The sequence below is a fragment of the Atta cephalotes genome (assembly GCF_000143395.1).
Source record: "Atta cephalotes unplaced genomic scaffold scaffold00010, whole genome shotgun sequence".
In the NCBI taxonomy this organism is placed as follows: Eukaryota; Metazoa; Arthropoda; class Insecta; order Hymenoptera; family Formicidae; genus Atta; species Atta cephalotes.
The window spans coordinates 3451387-3468272 of NW_012130074.1; the positions used below are offsets into that span (position 1 = coordinate 3451387).

General features: G+C 29.3%; 1 protein-coding gene and 1 non-coding gene across 2 annotated transcripts; both read left to right on the forward strand.

The window, feature by feature from the left end:
* The first annotated feature begins 815 nt into the window (after positions 1 to 815).
* Trnan-guu lies at positions 816 to 889 on the forward strand. Its single transcript has one exon. It is a non-coding gene; the product is annotated as a tRNA-Asn (tRNA).
* A 6710-nt stretch (positions 890 to 7599) lies between these two features.
* Positions 7600 to 16413, forward strand: LOC105627874 (IQ domain-containing protein G). Its single transcript, XM_012209150.1, is given in 8 exon segments — positions 7600 to 7648; positions 7726 to 8008; positions 11805 to 11981; positions 12052 to 12150; positions 14018 to 14258; positions 14409 to 14615; positions 14957 to 15088; positions 16213 to 16413. Coding segments are annotated over 8 exon segments (1389 nt in total).
* Positions 16414 to 16886: the final 473 nt, after the last annotated feature.

Here is a 16886-nt window from a genome sequence, read left to right on the forward strand (position 1 = left end):
GAGAGAGAGAGAGAGACGAATTTGAGGGAATATGCGTAAGTGTGGCAAGAAAATTATACGTTTTGCCATGACAAGACGATAACGACGCTTAATTACATAAAGCAATATAGAAGAATAATAAAAGTGTCTGTAGGGAAAGAAGAGAGGGAAAGAAGAGCACTTGTCGTCGGATGCTTTCTCTTATCGCTTGCCATTCAACGCAATTTTCTTGTCAGCAATTTTCCCTTACCTCTCGTTAAACGAGAGCAACGTCTCTAACAACGAAGTTTTTCTCTGTTATTTAGGTGCCAATTACAATAATCGGCGAATTTTCTTTCCTAAGGAGGATCGAAAATTAAAGTAAAAATATTGAAATTTAGATAAATACACCATCTTTGTGCTCAATTTTCAAATTATTCCCCAAACGCTACAAATATTTTAATTATTTTATGGTTCCCAGTAAATCAAAATTTACAAAAAACATTATTCTTTTTATTTACACATTTTTGGGCAGAAATTAATCTTTTTTTAAACATCCTACTTTACTTGATATATCTTAGATATGTTTATTAAAAAAATATGTTTGTCTTATAATAAATTATAACAAAATGTTTTTGAATTACATTAGTTGAATTAAACAGACTTATGCCTATTTCCATCAACGTAGATTAACTTTAATCTCGGTTCAACTTACTCTTCGTCTTTTTCTAATCTTTAGAATTGGAAAAAGACGAAGAGTAAATTGAACTGAGATTAAATTTAATCTACATTGATAGAAACGGGCATTAGTCATATTCATACTTATATGTAACTATATAAGATCACGAAAAACGTCGGCCTCCGTGGCGCAATCGGCTAGCGCGTTCGGCTGTTAACCGAAAGGTTGGTGGTTCGAGCCCACCCGGGGGCGTATTTTTTTATATATAATATAAATCTGTGTTGTAGCTATACAGTATCGAAAATCTACACACACATTATGTTCATATAATAATAACCTTTTTTATAATAACCTTTTATAATAACCTTTTAAACTATTTGCAAAAATGTTTACATTTCATATGTATAATATATACATATATTTATCTGAGCATAGAATATTTTTAGGAATGTAAACATTTTTATATAAACTATTATAATTTTTATGCGTGCGTAATAGTAAATATCATTCTAATATATCATTATATTTACTTTATAACAAAATACAAATGATATATTTTTTATGTAATCCATCCTACAAAATTTTTTCCATGTTCGACAGTACATTGAAAAAGTTAAATATCATTAAATTGTGTCGCTGTCACAATGACTAATATGGAACGATTCGAATATGTTTAAGGATACGTTCATGTGCCGCGGAATGGTGGTCACTGACATAAAACTCATGGGAAAATCTCTCGTCATGTATCCCGCAATGATTATTGAAGAACTAAAACCATAAAGAATCTCCCATGTTCCTTTGACTTGGTGAATTTATAAAGAGCCGCAAACAAGGTTCGCAGCTGCGATCTAATAAATATTAAATATCGGTCGCCGGCTGCTCATCGCACATTAATAAATTTCAAATTATATCGACATGCGTGACAAATTTTGCTGTATTCATCATTAATACATGTTTTAGAAAATCATTAATAGAGAGATCGATAGGTAATTGAGAATGATCCTATCATTATCTTAACGTTGTATTTTATAATCGTGATCGTCTCTGTTATTTGATTTAAATAATCACAATAATGTTACCGTTCTTTGTGTCGGATATTACGGTGGAAATAGAACTTGAAAATTAATATTAAATTTCTTGTGTTATAATACGCCATGTATTTATTTTTGTATATATACATAATCATGGGATAACGCAATTTGCTATTATATCACGAGGAAATTAATAAATAGAAACAACCATTTTCATTTTCATCTCTTCTATCATCGAACATTTTACGCCTAAAAATATGCATAATTGACATTTAATAGTATCCAAGCATATGTCGCAAAATAAATACGTTAAACAAACCGGCTTGATGTGAACAAAATGTGAGAAACCAGAAAATTGCGTAACTTTTATCTTCGTAGTTTCACAGACAATGTTTGAATAGAGCATTGAAACAGATGTATTTTCGGTAAATTTCAATTTTGATACTGTAGACACACGAAATGGAATCAGTGTTTATTCATGGCAATGAAAATAGGATAGTTCCAGTCACATACTTTTTTATATCGACAAAATATTCGGAAGTATATATATATATATATATATATATATATATATATCATATTATAGACAGGAAAATAAGTAATGTCGTTATTTTTACTTTTTATATTAATAATTTGGTAATAACGTTGCAATTTTATATGACAATAGTAACAGTAAGTAACTAAATAAATCTTGGTTTTTCGCAATAAATTCTTTATAGTGTTTGAGATGCTTATTAGCAGTATTATTAAATTACTTGTCAATTTTATTTGTAATATTATACGTACTGTAATTTATGTGTTTTAATACCAACAAATAATTAATGTGCAATTTGTATAAATTTGTAAAAATCGTGCAAAAAGTATTATTAGACAAAGTATACATACTTTGATCAAATAAGGCTTTCTTTGATTATTTATATATTGTTCACAGATCGAATTCATTTATTATTATAGATATGCATACACTTATGTTAATTTAATATAAGTCAAAAATTAAATTTGTTAGATTGTAGATAGAAACAATTTTCAATTTTAGCAATACAGATAATTTGTTAGCATTTTTGCATAAATTCATAGAAATCGATTTTTTAATATAGATATATAGATATAAAATTCGCGAAAAGTAAATACTTTATGAGACATTTATTTCATATCGTGAATATGTTACTTATATTCTGTTAAAATATGGAGTGTATGAGTACATATCCTTGTCCTAATATTTTTTACATGAAAATTCTTTTTACTTTTTTGTTCATCAGCATGTTTCCATATGTTTCAAATATGTCAATAATTATGAAACAATCTAAATATTACCATAGATTAAACTTGTCAAAATTGTATTAGTTTCATTGGTTGGCAAGAAATATAAATTTTCATAAAATTTCTCATAAAGTAAACTCCAAAAGAATCAATTCTAAACTTGTAAAAGAAAATGAGACATTTTGTAAACACACATAATTGATAATAATCAATATTTTTGCAAACTCATCGTAAACCTAAATATGTGTTTATAATCCAAATAAAAATTATGATCGATATTGGTGAACTCAATCTCGACTCTTTATGTTGAGATTCGCAGTGACATTAAAATGCAACGAATGCAAACATTCACGAGAGAAGCTGAGTTCAGAGTGACCCGGACGAAATAATATTCATGAAAATATTTTTACCCGTATAACTTGCAGAAGAGCGTGATCCTCAAATCCAAATACCCAGAATCCAAATAATATTCAAAAATACAAAAATGCGAGTTTGACGTACCACCTGACAATAATAAAAATAGAGACAAGCTCTTATCAAAAATACAAATCTAAAAACGTCGGTACTATTAGTTTAATCATTTTAACATTTTCTTATGCAGATTTGTCTTATAAGATATCTTACAAGTCATTAATTATTTTTTTATGCGAATAGTTTTATTTTATATAATAAATAATTAAGAAAAATTAATATAGTAAATTAAAAAAAGATATATCTTATAAGAACTGAATTAAAAATTTTCAAGATAATTATTAAATTAGATGACGAAGTATTATTTTAAAGGTATCATCAAAACTTGTGTTTATATAGACTTTAGTGTATATGTGAAAATTAAAGTAATAGTGACGGATGTGTCTTTAGATTCTTTCGACTGGACTATAATACCTTCTCGATGTTAAGCTTATATCGGGCCGCACATTATTTATATATATGTACATACAACAAGCTCTTGAGCTTCTTGTCAATTTGCGTCGTTGGCACTGGCTTATATCACGATCCGTTTACGATCATTTATCGGCGCCGACGTCGACATGGAACTTAAGGCACTTAAGACAAATCGTGATCTACGAGCGAACCATGAGGGGCACGGCTCCGAGGGAGCGGCTCAACTTGTCTCAAGACACTTCGAGATAGCCCCTGTTCGAAGTGCCGTCACTAATTAAGAAATACTTCCCTTGACGCCTACCTTAACAGTTCAGGCGCGCCTAATTCTGACCCACACTCTCGTATGGCTGACCATCAACAACGTTCATCTACTTATCTCTTGAGAAAAAAAACGGAACTGTTTGCATTTTTCAACATCTTAAGTCCGTATCAGAGATTAGAATTTAACCAATCAAAGCAAAATTTTAAACCTAATATTGATTTCCTTTCTTCTGATTAGTTAAATTCCAATCCAATCTCAATCTGATACGAGCATTAGCGTAAAATCCGATTATACTATTAGGTGTAGTAAAAAGAAATCCATTATTTTTCCATTCAATTTCATGCAAAAATAATGGATTTCTTTTTACTACATCTAATATTTAAAATAAAATAAAAATTTTAAATGTTTGAAGGTAGTTTAAAAATACAAAATATAAATAAAAAAGAGCATACAGCCACGATGCTAGATGTTTTAAATGAAAGTCAATATATTTAAAATTATCATATAATAACATAAACGTTTCGATCAAGATTTGCATCATCAGTACATAGAAAAATCAAGGTATCAAAAAAAGAATTATAAAAATAAATATCAAGATGTCACAAAAAGAAATACATAGAATTAAAACAATAATCGCTAGTCAAAAAGATGGTAACTTTCCAATCGTTTATGGTACGAATTAATAGAGTAAATTAAGATTCAAAAAAATGATATTAAACAAACAATATTCAATCGCTTATGAGTTGTTTTCTGTTACGTTTAGGATTTCTTATTACATGAAACAAAGCGATTTCGAATGTAACATAAATTTCCAGATTTTATGTATTTCTTTTTGTATCATCTTAATATTTATTTGTTAATTAATATTTATTTATTTGTTATTTATATTTATTATAATATTTATTTGTTATTTATTTATTAATTCTTTTTTTGATATTTCTGTGTATTGATGATAGTCAAATCTTGACCGAAACGTTATTATATGATAATTTTAAATACATTGATTTTCAAACATTTAAAACATTTAGCGTCATAACTGTATGCTCCTTTTTATTTAAAATAAAAATTATTTTTCTTATAAAGAAATTTATAGCACAGCATTAACTACAGTTTTGCAATAATATTTTACAACAGTAAAAATTGATTTATCCGACATAAATCCAATCCTCTAATATGTTATTATAACTTTTCCTTTAATATATAATTAATATGATATTTCTGCACATTAATAATATTGAAACAAGCATAATGTACATCAAAAAGGTGATCTATATCATTTTGCAAGGAAAAATTTTGTTGGATCACAAAAATACCTTAATTTCTTGTTTTTATGAGAATGCTTTTACGATGAAACGATTTTTACAAACTTATATCCCTCGAATCATATCGGGTTTAAATTGAACTTTGAATTAAAATCTAAAAGTTAAATGTAAGACGGCAGATCAAATTTATTGAGCAATCGCTCTTTTATATGCATCGAATATATTTTCAAGCAAATACAAATCCATGAAAGTTGGATTAAGCCGTTCCCGAAAAGCGATCCAAATTACGTTTGAAAATCTTAGATATAAACAGCGGCAATTCTTTCTAAAATTAGTGTTTATTAGGATATGTGTATTTTTGGAATTAATTAATCACTTTGAGATAAAGTATTATTATTGTAATGTATTATTCACAAATGTCAATTGCATGTAAGCAATACAAATGGCTACTTAAAAAATTAATCTAAAAGATTAATTTAAAGAATTAACATAATTTTAAAATGTGTAATGCTTAGAGTAAAGTTAAATAAAGTTGAAGATTATTTATCAATTAGTTTTCAATTATTCGATTTACAATAGTTTCCAATTATATTTAGTTAAATGTAAGGGTTTTTTAGGTTGCTGTATACGAATCTAATATTAAAATTGATAAAATCATGAAAGACATATATACATTTTGCAATTCAGATATTTATTAAATTTTAACATCTATCGTATTGAATACTCCATTTAGAATTTGTCAATTTTTATATCTAGTTCACATTGACCTAAAATATTCTTAAATTTAATTAAGTATAGTTATAATTTATAATTATATTTATATTGAAAACTATTTGTTGAATCATAGTAATGACTTAATTTACAGCTTTTCTACAGCAGTTCTTATTAGGTAGTGCTAATAATGAATGTGTCAATAAAAAAAGAAAATCTTTTAGCTCTAGTTTTCATGATACACTTGTAAATTTGATAAATTTAAGTTTAATATAAGAATTAAATAATATCATTGTGCAACTCTATATTGCAATATGAGTATAAATAATCATTTTCGATGTATTGTTATCTACTGAATACGAATCCGTCCAAATTTGATCATCATGTCACAACTTTAAGAGAAATAATATCAAAATGGCATAAAAATTACGATTTTGAAAGTGATTCTTGACGTTGTAGCACTATAACAAATATTATTTCTAAATTTTGTTTTTATTACGCGAAAGTATCAACTTTTAGCTTTAAAATACATTTTGTTTGTTTTAATAAATCATTTTTCATTTTCGAGATATATTAATTTGAAAAAAGTTTTTTTCCCATATATAAAAAATACATGCATTATTACACAGAAAGAGAGAGTTATTATTAAATTGATATATCTCGAAAACGAAAAATTTTAAAGAATCAAAATTTCTAAACATTTTTAAACATTAGTTAAATATTTTAAAGTTAAAAGTTGATTCTTTCACGTAACATTAACAAAAATAAAGAAAAACTTGCTATAGGCACAATGTCATGAATATCTTCAGAATCGTCGTTTTGCATCTTTAACCATTTTTCTTGAAAATACGAACTAATAATCAAAATTGAGTAATGGATTCGTTTTGTTCAGACAAAAATACATCGGAAATGAAATCACGATACAAAGGAAAAAAAAGGTCAAATTTTGCCCCATGTTATTATATTCAAAGCCAATATCCTTTAAATAAAGAAAGGCTTTTATAATTGATAAATAATCATCGATTTATTTAACTTTTCCCTTGAATATTTCCACAATATTAAAATCATGAAAAATATGTAATAATGTAAGTAAATATTTACTTTAACCGATATGTGTGTTTTATGGCCATGTTTTTTTTATTGCAGTATATAACACTATTATAAATTATACAATCTCCCTTCAGATTACAGTTAATATATGACATCCTTTGTCTTTTTATTATTGTTATTTAATTATTATGAAATACTTGATTCTTTTTCGAAGAATTAAATTAAATTAAATATTAGTTAATTATTACATATAAATTAATGATTTCCTTTATTAATTCCGTTTTTAATTTTTCATTCATGTTGAGTTTAATACTTTCAAAATACGATTTAAAAGACTCACCTTTGACGCGCCGGTCGACTACGGATGCTGGATTAGAACGGATGATCAGTTCAGTATCGCAGCACGCAGCAGTCACGAAGGAAGCAGTCACGAGCGTATACTGAGCGTTTTATCTCTTGGTCTCGACGGTGATTCGAGATTCGTATGATATAGCAGGAACAATGCGTACCAGGAACGAGCGCCGAGAAGTCACTGCAATCGCGGTTCGCGGTGAAGTGTTCTGAGGGAGAAAAGCGTCCAGCGACAGCGACAGTGACGGCGACGATGAAAGTGATATGATGTACTAGGAGGAGTGCATGCCAGAACTGAGCGCCGAGAAGTCACTGCGATCGCGGTTCGCGGTGGAGTGTTCCGAGGGAGAAAAGCGTCCAGCTACAGCGACGGCAATGACGAAAGTGAGGGGCGCACCACGGGTAGACGAGAACAACCCTCTTTCGCTGCTATCACTACCGACACCACTCTCGCGTCTCCTCGCCACGGCATCGGGCGCGGCGGAAACGCGCCGTCGCGACGCCGCCTCGCGAATACGCACGCGCCACGATGCCGGAGGTGGCCTCCTGATCGCCGTATGTGTACATACACATACGTTTTCCTGCACGCGGGTTAAGTCCACTTCGGACTATGATAACAACCGATAGGGTGGGACGGTTTACTCTTGTATTAGATAAGGAATAGCTACCCCATTTCGACCGTTGAAATGATATTTCTCTAAATTCCGTCTACCGTTTTGCATTTTGCATTTTTTTGTAGCCGCTACAAGAACATCGAAATATTCGATTACTACAACTTTTTATATTATTGATGGAAATATTATGTAAAATTAAGTTAATATAAAATAAAAAAGATTGCATTTTTTATACATATGATAGGCACTATCAGATTTAAAAAATTTTTAAAACACATTATCAAAACAATTATTTAATAGGTTAAGCCACTTCTGCATAAAATCATATGATATTTCACACGCTTGATTCTTAATATTCTCCATCTAATTTTTGCATCTCGAAGTTCTTACTTCAAGTTTAATCGGGAGATGACTTGCCACCTGTCAAATCGTGCGATTAATCGAGTAAGTCTCGAAAAGCAGCACAATGAGATACCCAAACATACGCAGATCCGGAATTTGTCGGATTTCTTTGTAACAGATGATCGTTACCTTGTTTTTACGAATTCATGGTCCGATAGTCTTCACGATAAACGGAGACACAAGCTTGAGGAGCCTCGTGAGGAACTCTCTTTTGACAATGCAGATTCAATTAAAAGTCTCTTCTGAGTGTAAAAACTTTTCCAATCAAACTGATACGTGCTAGCGCGCCCTTTTTCGCCACAAGATTTTTTTTCCGGGCCCAGGATCCTAACGCGATCGGATAGTAATTATGTCGGTATCAATTTAACAGTTTTCAACTTTCGTTCGCTTCGCCTCGCGGAATAATTGATGAAGAGCCAATAGCGCGAGGTTTCTTCGTTCAAAGTAGATCAAGCAAAACAATGTTTATTGAATTTTCGCAGTTTCCTTTTCCCAATGTGAATTTTGTTGCAAAAATAAGTTCTAACTTATTATCGTACTGTATTTAATAGCATTTATCTATTAAACTTCTCTTTGAAAAACATATTTATAAGCTTTTCTATTTTACTTTGCAAGATGTATATAAGTACGTATTATTTGTTATATTATTTTTTAATTATAGTTATTAAAAATACGAAGCTAATAGCAGAAGAACAATGTGAAAAATCTTTTACTGTGCTGAGAAATAAAAGGCGAGCGGGAGATTTCACAATACCTAAAATCGATAATTTCAAACAGGCATTCTGTGGCGTTGCGGTAAAATTGCACGATGCATTTCCTCGGCCTCGTGTAAGCCAAGAAGTACTTGGCTTCGTTCAACGCGCTAAAAATGTGTCCATGCCTTTAAAGGCTACACAACTTTTCCACAAAAAGTTTCTTTCTCCGCGAGAACTTTCCTAGAAATGTGCGAGAAGTAGAATCGCGTTTGAGAGTATTTACAGAACGATATGACGCTCGTATGAATGTATTAAGTAGCTCTTTTTGGATTTTTCACGATTTCCATTTTCCGGAAATTATAACGAAATCACGCGCGATTCGATGAATTTAATTTCAAAAGTAGAGTTGGAGATCGTATGTTTGCGTTTTTTTTTTACATTATCAGAAAAAAAAATTCCTTCAGCAAATGCTTCTTCCTTTTCGTTTGAAAGGATTTTTTGCGCGTAGTTTTGCTTGCTTTCTTTTCTTATTTTCACGTCTACTGCCGCTTTAATATCCATGATCCCCCGAGTTCGTTTCCACGGCAGCCTGCGGCGATGGATCAAACTGTTTAATTTGCTCAAAAGGTTTGCAGAGTTACAGAGTTTTCCTCTTTTTCTTTCTTTACAGAGTACAGTGTGTCGATGTAATGCCTGCACGTCCGATAATGTGTTAATAAACTTGTGAAAAGTGTCAGCTTATTTGTAAAGTTTAGCTGTTTGCGCATATAACAATGTATGTGTATTTTATTATACATATTTTCACTATTCATTATATACCTACTGAATGATTGTTAAATATATTCTTCTTACTAGTTATAGTATTTTAAAACATTATAATTACATTCAACAAGCAATGTAATTATAATATTTTAAAATATTATAAACATAATATTAACAATTTTAGTTGCTATCTTATTAAATTAAACATATAAGATTAATAAATAAGGTACACAGGATGAATCACAAATTAATATCTTAAGAATTATTCGGAAAAATTCTTAATAATAATACATTGTGTAAATTGTTTACATTTTTAAAAATAAATATTTAAAATCAAGAATAAAATTATTTGAGAAATGTAGATTTACCTTAACGTCTGTTACGTAAAATAGCATTATTATTGTAATAAAAAAATCTCTTAAAAATAATATTCAAAAATTAAAAAGTTAACGACGCTTTCAAATATACGTTATTAAAATTATACGTTTTTTCTTTCTCATTAGTTCACCATCAATAATTTTTCCAATATCTTGATTGATGCTAAAATATTAATTTATAACAAATTAAGTGACGCGTCTTGTATATTAATAAAAAATGTTACATAAATTGAATATTAAAATAGTTATTCATTGAAGTTACTTGTCATTCACTAAATTTATTTTATTGTTTTTTGCTCTTTCATTATTGATTTTCAATAATATATTTTTCGTAAAAAGTCAATTTAGAAAATTAAATACATAAAAATTGTTCTTTGTTAATTATTTCGAGCGCATTTATCCTGCACCTGTTCCTCTGAAAAGACAGTTAGTATTCTGACTGTGCTGTTGATGTTATTCAAAATTTAAGAAAATAACAGAGAATGATCTTGAAGTCAAGCTTCTTCACAGGAACATGTGATAAATTGACTTATCAAACAGATGTAGACTGACACGACTTATTTATCAAGTGAATATATTTAACACACATTGAATTTGTCGACGTTGAACATAAAACGTATGTACAAGAACTTGCATAAAAGTGCATGAACTTTACTTCGTCGCGTAAAATATTCTTTACATCATGAAAACGTACACGATTCTGTCTCGCGCAGTTCCTATCAAAATTTCGAAATTCTTTTCGCGCATAGTTTTATAAAGTTATATTCTCTAATATTTTTAAAGTAAAATGTCATTTTAAAGAGTGAAATCTCACTCTTTAAAGATATTGAAAAAAATTGAGCCATTCTTTTTTAAAACTCTCTAAAAAAAATCTTGTTCTTGGAATTGATTAACGCTTTATGATACATTTTTCCATTTATCTCAGAAAATTACTAGCTAATAAACAAAAAGTGACGGTGTTTGATACTAATTGGCCAACATTATCAGAAGCCGGTTCTTGATTTATTTTTATAGTAATGTTTGTGATATGGTACTCTATGAGCGTTCTTATTGCTTCTTATCTTATCGTTCTTATCTTATATTTGCTATCTTATATTATAATCTTAAAATTGTTTGATAAATTAATTTTCCGTATTCTATTTTACGACACTTCTTTTCTTTTTTTTCTTTTTCTTTCTCTTTTACTCTTTTTGATTTTAATTCCAATATTTAAATTCTCGATGTAGGGGAGCTCATGACAGAATAATTTTTATTCACAATTTTAATGTATGTTAGTTTATGCTGTTTGAGGAAGGCTCAAAGGTGAGCCGAAACATGTAAGCATTTTAGTGACTAAAGTTTCATACTTCACAGATATATTATTTGCGTCTTCTGCGTTTGACTTCTACTGCCCGTATTCTTTTCAGTTCTCTAAAAAATTTAGAAACTAAATTTAAATTATGTAAATACATTTGTTAACAACAGCTAACAAACAATGAATGAAAGATTGATTCGATTTGTTGTAGAAAATAACAGATGGAAATGTCGATTAGATCGAAAAGTGCTGCCGGATTTTCACCGACGGTGTGTGAAGCTATCCTAGAAGTTCTGGAGGAATGTGCGGACTCATTGTCTGTTTACCAAAATATCTTACAACAATCGACAATAGATAATGACGCCACTAATATTTTCCCAAATGTTAAGTATGTCTTGCGGATAGTGCAATAAACGCGACTGTATTATGACTTGTCTACATTGTACATATATCCACAGAATTTCAGAAACGTCTATTCTGCAAACGCTTGCCAGAGGCGCTGCGGAAATGACGGATTCACGGAGGGAGGCTGCACGTGAAAAGCTTCTACGAGACAGGTTGGCTTGTTTAATCTGTCCATAAGTCTGTTTGAAAGACCGACATGTGGTAGTGGCGGATCAGCCAATAGACTATGATACAATAGAACCTCAAAATGAAATTAATTACATAATTAATAAATTAACATTTGCTTTATGAAGAAATATAAAGAGCAAAACAATTTCTTTTTTTTATTTGTCACATGCAATATCGAATTTAAATCGTATGAACATTAAAATATTATGATAATAAGTAACAGTTACTATAATTTTTATTATTCTTTTCTACTCTATTCTTATTATTTTTTTTATGTGCTTCGTTTCAAATAATTATTATTTATCCTGTCCTCTAATTAAACGTAATTTTATACGTTTTCGTCATTTAAATATGGAGATTTTATATAAAATATTCATTTATTTTAATTAATAAAAGATTTTAATAATTGCATTTTTATTAGTTGTCTTAATAATCATGAAATCTAAATATGTTTTTTAATATTGATCGAGCAAATTTTCAAACTATCTCGATCCGTTACTTATTAAGCAATACTATTAATATATTAGGTAGATCTAATAAGTAAATTCGATTATAAATAATTACACACATCCTCTCAAATATCTTTTACATTCGATTTTTTTTTTTTTTAGGAAAGATATATATCCAATTTAATTATTTTTAAAAATTTGAAGTCGCTAAATAAATGAAAATAGGATCAAAAATATAAAAATCTAAAAAATGACGAATTAAGTATACTGCAAGCAAACAATAAAATATCTTCAAAGTCTAATAATAGAAATTTATCGAGACTTTTCATGATCGCAAAATTAGATTTAACTTAAATAAAATGTATAAAATATATATAAAATAAAATGTATATTAGTAAGAACTACGCAATAAAGCTTAAAAATTTTTAGCATATAATTTATGTATGTATACTTGCCAGCAAGAAGGTTGCAACACTTTTCCTTTCGAAACTTAGCCTTGTTTAATTATAGAGCGGTTGAACGTAAATGAGATCTAGGAATGAGAAGTAGGAATCAATCTCTCGGCGAGTAGGCTACATTCCGAAATTCATCGAAAAAAAATGTTGCAGCCTTTTTTCTGACGAGTATATACAAACAGTATATACATATTACAGGATGCGTCCAGACTATCGAGTCGAAATTCGAACCGAAAGCATTGAGCAAACTCGAGCCATGAGCATTTCGACTAATTTTCATTGTTTTCTACGAGCCGCAAACAAATGTTTATCGAAACGACTCAAGGTTCAATTCGAGTTTTAGCTTGATAATCTGGATATATACCCTTTTATATATTATATTGATTAATAGCATTGTTATTTCTTTGTCTTTAAAATGAAAATTGAATGAATGTGAATTTTACATTATAATATAAAAATATCAAAAATATACATTATACGATATATTAGTATATGATATATCATAAGATTATATTAGCAGAATGGCGTTTGAAAAATTATTATATACACAAAAGTAAACGCTGCATATTATGTCGTCTTTTATAGTAATTTGATTAATTTCGTATCTTATTATGCAAATAATTTTTTATATTTTAATATAAACTTCATTTAAACATTATATGCTTTTAATTAAAATTTAAGCAAAATTTTTCTTTTATTAATCATATTTGACTTTAATTGTTCAATATTTTTTAGAGAGATGATTTTTTAAACATGCTAAGATGTATATATTTTACTATGTATATATTTTACTAGACATCCAAAGATTAAGTTCGAATTTTTATTATCTGATTCATCCATGACATCATCATAAATGAAGCCTATTGGATAAAATATCAAATTAAGCCTAATTACAAGTTAACCAGATAATGAAAAACCGTGCCTAAGAGATATCATTTACATTGCAGTTTATATGTGAGCAGTATAATAGAAGACTTGAAGCGGGAAATTAGCGAATGTGGAACCATCGATGTATTAATCAAAGAAATCGAGAGGATTACGTCACAAGAAGAACAGGAGCATCTTTTAATAGAAGAGAATAAAAGCATGCAAATAATCGTGGCAGAGTTACGAAAAGCAATTGCCGATAAGAAAACAGCGAATGAAAAGGAAGAAGAACGTTTAACAAAGAAGCTCATTTTGACACGAGTAAATTCACAAGTCGGAATGTATACAAATATACGCAATAGTGATATAAAATTTTATTTAATTATATTTAAAATTATAAAATTATATTTAATCATTGCATGTATATAAGTAGAGCTACATTAAAATGAAACTGGTTGGCAAAATGTTTAGGACGAAAAAGAGAAGCTGAAACTAATTAAGGACGTGGAGATAAAATATGTCCGAATGTGGGAAGCGGCACGTCGAGAGCAGTACATACTACGTTACGAGTTGAAAATGGACGAATTGAAAAAGACATTGAATGATCATTGCGTGCGCGAGACAAATGAAAATCACGTGAATGATGTATTAACACGTTATCTGACACGACGTATAGCGGTGAGAGTAAATTCTTTCTCAACTTCTTTTTGTTTAAAACGAGCAAAAATGTCTTATAGACATCTTTTACCTTTTACTTAAACAGTCAAGACTTAAAAGGGTCCGTCATTAAAATTAAGACGGACACTTAAGCGATCTTGTAAATTCTTCAGTGAAAAAGCTTAAAAGGTTACTGAAAAATGTACTTTGAGATCGTAGCCATTTTACGATTTTTCTTTAGCGGATATGTTAACACAAATTTGACGTTTTTGCTAAACGTCAAGCATGAAATAAATTTCGTTAAATTTAAGATGAGTCACGCTCTTGGAAAGATAACAAAAATATTTACTTTGAATTTACAGCTCATCGAGACTCGGATCGAGCAATGGCGACAGAGGTACGATCGAGAGAAGAAAATGTATGAGAAAGAGATCCGTAAAGTACGCAATGAGATTGGAAATGCTCAGAAATACTTAGAAAAACTTACGACGGAGGTAATGATTCGAAAACTGTATGACAGTGCGAGAAATATTTTGATTTCATTCCGCGCAACAGGAACGGAGTGCAGTGCAGTAAATTAATTTGCATTCCGCCATTCATTATTTTGACCACTGCTACTATGAATCTTAATTGTTGGATAAAGAGGATCCTAAACGATGTAACAAGCGTAATCACTATCTTATTTCGCATTCTCTCTGTGACTATTTGATTTACTACGTTACGTCTCATCTATTGACAATCAAGCTCGGATAACTTGGCCCGCATGAGTTTAAAGGGCGCGCCGAAGTTTCGTTGGGTAATCGATAATTCGTGTCAAGAACGTGTCTACTGAGACTCAGAAATGTTAACGATCGTTATTAATAGCTGAAATCTCCTCGAATTCTGGGCTCTTGAGATCCCTTCACATGCTTCAAACCGGTTTACGTTTAAGCGAGAACTAAACCATTGACCGGAAGTCTGTAGATTAATTTCCCTTAGCTTAGATATTTACATATAGGAATGTAGTAGAATTCATAACGCCAACAAAAGCTAGAACATACATTTTATTTTTTCGAATATGTATTTGTAAATTATTTTCTATATTTTCAAATTATCTTTCAACAAGGAATTATATCTTTTCTTCTTTTTAATTTTTTTTAATTACGAATTTTAGTTCTTTTAATATTCTGAATTATGTATATCAATCTCTAATTAACAGTATATTGTATAATACATTAACATTAATAATAAATTAATATAGAAAGACTGTCGTAGTTTTACAGATCTATTTCTATAAATCGATTTTCTTTACAAATCTTGTGAATTTTAATCATTGATAACAAAAATTTATTTCAAATATAAGATACACAATACTTACAATTCCTAAGATGTATAACTGTAATAAGATATACTACAATTTTTTACATCAGAATTGTTCAGTTTAGACTTTATACTTTTTAATTATACGTTCGTAAATATAACGGACAAGATTGAACCTTCCTTTCTTATTTACGAAGATACGATTGCGTAAAGCTCCGTGAATCTCATATAAAACACACTTATTTCTGAGAAAGATACTCGAGTCCAATAAAATATATCGGTAAATTCGTGTTGAAACTGGATACGGTATTTGTTGCAGTATTGCAATAATCAGGAATTCATCGACACGTATCTCGCGGAGCAGGAGGCACTCCGAAGACAAAAGGAGCACGAGGATCATGTGCGCTACAGCATAATTAAGATACAAGCCTGGTGGCGAGGTGTTATGGTGCGTCGAAAGCTGGGGCCGTATCGATCTGAAGAGAAAAAGAAGAAAAAACCTGTTAAAACAAAAAAATAACTCCTCTTTCTGCTCGGTTGAGTTACTCTTAATCATAATCGTTCTTTATCATCGTTCTAATTCATTTAATTTAATTGGACAATTTGATTATTAAAAATAAAGATGTATTTAACATAATTTTTGACAAAAAATTATTAAAAGATTGTAGATTCTTTTATATCGTATTGAAAGTAAGACAAAAAGTTTGGCAAAGATTTAGAACATGAGTAAAAAATTATTCAATAATAAAAAGAGTAGACATATTTTTAAAGAATAATTAATATAAAATAAAAACATTTTCATTTAACAAAATTATATTGTTAAATATAAATATTGACCTTATTAAATTGTTTTATACGTATATAACATTCATTTTTATACGAAAACTATAATTTTCGAGAGTCTAGTCACTTTTTATAGAAAGTTATATATATATATATATATATATATATATATATATATATTAATTAGTTAATTACTTATTTATTATTATA